Genomic DNA, 5,504 nt, shown 5'->3' on the forward strand with positions numbered 1-5,504 from the left:
CACATAGGCCAATTAGCCTTCAGAGATCACATTTGATTTCCTGGGACCAAATCTTTAAATATGAAGCTGTAACAGGAACCTGGAGGCCTCTTTTGACAGCCTGCCCGGCTCTCATTATGACATTTAGCCTGTGATTGATATTGTGTATGTCACTGAGACCTTGGCAGTTAATCTCTGGGTCGAATCTATGGAAACCAAACAGAACAGATTTGTCTTCCCTTTCCATTTTGGCTGTGATCTGGGAAACAGACGCTCCCGGCCTCTCTGAGAATTGGAGATTTGGGAGCCATGCAGCGAGGGATGCACACAAGCCGCCTTCAGGATTTGGAAAGATTACAGGTCTGTGGTTTCTGGACGGCTCCACGCTTTGTTCTCTTTCCCCATCAAATCTGCACGCTGGAGGATAATAGATCCCAGAGCTCCCTCTGCGTGCCAAGCTGCTCTGGGTAGACCGCACCACTTCCTCTTCTGTCTGGAAATCCAGCCGAGGCTTTCAGAGCAGAGATGGGGATGGGGATGGTTCCCTCCACAGTGTAATGAAGGAGGAATGGCCTTACCCAGGGTGAGGTCAGTTTCAGTGATCAAAGGAGGCAGATGGAGGCTTCGGAATGGAATTTACTCCACCATCTCCCTAAAATCACCTCTTCTAAAGCCTGCATTAGTAGCAGGCAGGGCTCAAAATGGCCTAAACCACCATGTTTAGGCACACAGTGCCCAGCTTCTAACTTTCTTAACTTTTCTCAAACAAAAGAATGGGTGCCAGGAATGGGCTGAGCTTCAGACCTCTCACAATTAAGGCTCCTGTATGCCTGAAGCAAGGAGAGCTACAGCTACGCTCCTAGGCTCTGTGCTGCTTGCAAGAGAGGCTTTTAGCTGCGCTTTGAAGTAATTTCTCCCTCCTGACTGGACTCACCCAGAGGCAGGCCCCAGAGCGGAGTCTGGCCCTCACCAGCTGCCCACCACAGGCCTGTCTCCCCACTTCTCTGTACTTTCCTCACCTTCACCCTCCTGCAATGCAGCCCAGAGGCACAGGCCTGCCTCACTAGCTCTTGCTGAGTCCCTAGCAAGGTCTCACAGTCCTTAATCATTCATCCACCCCTCATTCATTCATTCATTCATTCATTCCATCTGTTTACTAAGCTATTCACTCATCTAACAAATACTTCCCAAGAGCCTCCTGCATGCCAGACCCGAGGCTACAGGACAAGTCAACACTGAGAAGCCCGGCTCAGAGCCTGTGGCTCAAGTGGCTAAGGTGCCAGCCACGTACACCCAAGGTGGCGGGTTCGAATTTGGCCCGGGCCCGCCAAACAATGACGGCTGCAACCAAAAAATAGCCGGGCATTGTGGCGGGCGCCTGTGGTCCCAGCTACTTGGGAGGCGGAGGCAGGAGACTCGCTTGAGCCCAGGAGTTGGAGGTTGCTGTGAGCTGAGATGCCACAGCACTCTACCCAGGGGGACAGCTTGAGGCTCCTGTCTCAAAAAAAAAGAAAAAAAACACTGAGAAGCCCGGAGCAAGGTCCCCCACTTGCTCCTCTGCCTGGCTGCGCCTGCACTCTGGGCCAGAGACCTGCTCTCCAATCTCAGTGAGGAGATGGGGGCATTTCGAACGAGGGCCTTTACTACCTTTCTTTCAACTCAGCAGCTCCCTGGCTGCCTAGCCACATCTCAGGCTCATTCCACTCACTCAAGGAGCTTGTTAAAATACAGACTCCCAGACCCTTAGCCCAGGTCCAGTAGGTAAGTCCAGGAATCTGTATTTTTAGCCAGTGCCAGTGACTCTGCTGGAGGTGGTCTTTAGACTACATTTTGAGAGACTCCAAAGAAGGGTCCCCTCTGCTGCCTATTGCTCCCATCTCCGTCTCTGGAAGTAGGACATTGCAGGAGGAAGTCACCAACCCCGCTTCACACACCCCTGTTGACACATACCAGCCAGTGTGATCCTTTAAGTCATCTTCTATGGACTTGGGAGAATCAAATGCCCCAAAGTAGTGGTTTCGGCCCTTTTCTTTTTAAATTTTTATCGCAGAGCATTCCAAATACACCCCCAAACAGTCACTACCTTGTAACCATCATCCCAAGCCCGACCACCATCCCTCACATCCAACCGCATCTCACCCACACCTCCGTCAACAGCTTCCCCCAACACTCTATTACCACATTTTCCCAAGGATAATTCTTTTGGAAGCAAGTCCCAGACATTCTATCATTTCATCTGTGAATATTCAAGTATATATTTCTAAAAGATAAGGCCCCGTGGTATAATTTAACTTTCCTCTAAGTCTTCTGAAAATTGGCTGTTAGATGTAGACTCTGAGGACTCTGATAAGATTCAGGGTTTTCTCTGGTGAGACTTCTGTGGCTGCGATGGTGTGTCCTCCTGTCCCAAGGCACAGAATGTCTGCTTGTCTGCTCTATGTTGTCAGCAGCCCGCGCTCAGTGCCCGGAGGCAGCCGCTCATCAGGTGGTGTAAAATGGTGCTCCCTTCTTTATTGATTTCCCAGAATACTTCTCTAGAAGAGAAAATTTCCCTCATCTACCCAGTAGTAGTTTGTACAATAAAGGAACAATAAATGCTAGCTTCTTTCTTTGTCTGTATCCATCTTCAGAATCAGGAGCTGGTTCCCTCGCATCCTCCAATGGTGAAGAATTGTTTTAAGTATCATTATGACCTAAGTGATGTGTTTCAATGCACTGAAGTTTTTATTATTCATGTTCAAATTGTCTCTTTTTTTCTCCAAGTTGTATTCTGAGTCCTTCAGAAATTATCCGAGCGGTCTTGGAAGCTACCAAGCCCTGTTTACATTCTTTCACTCCCTGGCCTGCCCCTTCTCACACTACATCCCCAGACCCTTCCTTCTCAGAAGGCTAAGATCCTTTTTCTTTTGAGACAGAGTCTCACTTTGTTGCCCTCTGTAGAGTGCAGTGACATCATAGCTCACAGCAACCTCAAACTCTTAGTCTAGAGATTGCTTAGTCTCAAGCAATCCTCTTGCCTCAATTTTTCCTTCTTAGTAGAAATGGGGTCTCACTCTTGCTCAGGCTGGTCTCAAATTCCTGAGTTCAAGCAATCCACCTGCCTTGGGCTCCCAGAGTGCTAGGATTATAGGCATGAGCCTCTGCCCTTGGCCAGAAGGCTAAGATCTTCTGCTACTATATCCTCAATTTACAGTTTTCCTCATGGGTAAAGTGGGGATAATAAGAGGGTATTAGGATAACCCCTACTCCTACCTCACATGGTTGTAAAGGTTAAACAAGTTTATAATTGTACAGCACTTGAAATGGTGTCTGCCACTAAGTGCTACTTTAATACTTGTCAAATAGATACCACGTCCTCCCTGCCACTCACCTCCTAGTTGCCCAATCATCCCACTCTCTCCCCCTCCCTCCAGGCTCCAGGCGGGAGTACAATTTCTCTTCCCAGGCTGTCTGACCGTAGACATATCACTCAGATCAGGGAACAAACATCACCCAATTCTACAGTGAATTCATTTCCTTGGTGACAAGGGAAACCCTTTCCCTGCATTCCACTTGCACAGCCTGGCAGGTCTCAATCTGCAGGCACAGCTTTCTAGCTTGGAATATCTCTTCTGACCGCCTGGTGAGTTAGCCCAGTGAGTGCCAGCCTCATAGCCTGAGAGCCGTGAACATCGACTTCAGCTGTCCTAACAAGCTGCTAACCCTCACTGGGCCACGTTTCCTTCCACCTCAAGGTTTCTGAAGTTCTGCTTACATGCAAGGCTGCCCAGACCCAGTCAGGCTGTGGACTTAGCGACGTCCTTTTCCTGCTGGCTGACTATTCCCTGCAGAGTTGAGAATGCCACAGGCTGGGCAGTGGCTGTGGCTCAAAGGGGCGGGACGCTGGCCCCATATGCCAGAAGTGGTGGGTTCAAACCCAGCCCCGGCCAAAAACTGCAAAAAAAAAAAAAAGAGAGAATGCCACAGGCCTGGAATGTCGGGGACCTTCTGGGCCTTTCTGTTTAGGTCCAAAATGGCCCAAACTAGCAGGTTCCAGTCAGATACAGGAAAAGGTAGGTGCTGGAGAAGGGGCAAATTCTAGAAGAAAGGTAGGATAGGAATAGCTGCCTGCAGAATTTCTTGGGGCCCAAAGCCTCCCCAGGCCTCCAACACCCTTGCCCTGGAAGGAATGGAATGTTGATGAAGTGTTGTTTAACTGCCATGGTGGCCTTCCTTGTTGACCTGTGTGTCCTAGGAAGAGGAGGCAGGAGCTCGGCAGGCCTGGGAAGTGCCTGTCAAGTTTTAAGACAGGCTTATCCCACCTCTATGTGTAATGTTCATTCTCTACCTGGTGTGCCCTGATAATTCCCATTCTGACCTTCTCTCACAACCAGTTGCAGAAGGGAAAGAAAATCTCTTGGGTCCAAAATGACATCTGGAGAACCGAAGACAAGCCTAAAGAATGCCTACCCATCTGCCAAGAGGCTGTCGCTGAAGGCGGAGGGCGAGGAGGAAGAGGACTACTGCACCCCCGGAGCCTTCGAGCTGGAGCGGCTCTTCTGGAAGGGCAGTCCCCAGTACACCCATGTCAATGAGGTCTGGCCCCAGCTCTACATTGGTGATGAGTAAGTGCCCAAGCCCAGCCTTCTCTGGCCCCTCCCAGCTCACACCCTGAGACACCCCTATCCATGAGCTTTAGATCTTTAGGTTAGTTGTTCTGTAAGAACTCAGGGATAGGCTTATCTTCCTATTATAGAAAACCCAGACAAAGGGATTAAGTAAAATAGAGATTTATTTCTCTCTTGCATGTAAGTCTTGGGGAAGGCAGGCTGAGGGGCTATGAGGGACTCAGGCTTTTGTGTTTCTGCTCCACTGTGGGTGGGGTATGCCTTCTTTCCTCAGGGTTGCTATAGGGTTTGTAGCTGGTAGGGCTCCAGCCATCAGTTGTAGAATCCAGACACCAGAAAGGTGGAGGGAAAAGAAGAGGAAAGGGATGTCTTTCCAAAGGGAAGTCCCACCCAAGACTTCCCTTGCCCCTAGCTACAAGGGAATCTGGGAAATGTAGTCTTTTATCTAAGCTATAACACTATCAAGTATAAAAACAATTCTCAGACTGATGACACAGGAGCACATCAACCTATGTATTTAGAAGGATGGAGGCCTAAATTAAGGTTGCTTTCATCTCCTTTTGATTTTTATAGCCATCACTTCCCTCTCCCTGAACAACTGAATTGTGCCTACCATAAATAATGTCAATAATGATAATTTGTTTTTTGAGACAGAGTCTCACTATGTCACCCTGGTAGAGTGCTGCGGTGTCACAGTCACAGCAACCTCAAACTCTTGGGCTTAAGTGATTCTCTTGCCTCAGCCTCCTAAGTCGCTGGGACTACAGGTGCCCACTACAACACCCAGCTATTTTTTGGTTGTTGTTGTCATTGTTGTTTGGCAGGCCCAGTCTGGGTTTGAACCTACCAGCTCCAGTGTATGTGGCTGGTGCCCTAGTCACTGAGCTACAGGCACTGAGCCTTTTTTTTTTTTTTTTA

The 5,504-nt window shown here is 49.0% G+C and overlaps 1 protein-coding gene across 1 annotated transcript in view; it reads left to right on the forward strand.

The window, feature by feature from the left end:
* Positions 1-4,317: 4,317 nt before the first annotated feature.
* DUPD1 (dual specificity phosphatase and pro isomerase domain containing 1) overlaps positions 4,318-5,504 on the forward strand; it is a 20,656-nt gene continuing 19,469 nt past the window's right edge. Inside the window, exon 1 of the mRNA XM_003783532.2 lies at positions 4,318-4,583. Coding sequence (XP_003783580.1) covers positions 4,387-4,583 — 197 coding nt within the window. The 5' untranslated portion in view covers positions 4,318-4,386. The remainder of the gene's footprint in view (positions 4,584-5,504) is intronic.

The sequence above is a fragment of the Otolemur garnettii genome, unplaced genomic scaffold, assembly GCF_000181295.1.
Source record: "Otolemur garnettii isolate 467f Iridium unplaced genomic scaffold, OtoGar3 scaffold00008, whole genome shotgun sequence".
NCBI classification, from domain to species: Eukaryota; Metazoa; Chordata; class Mammalia; order Primates; family Galagidae; genus Otolemur; species Otolemur garnettii.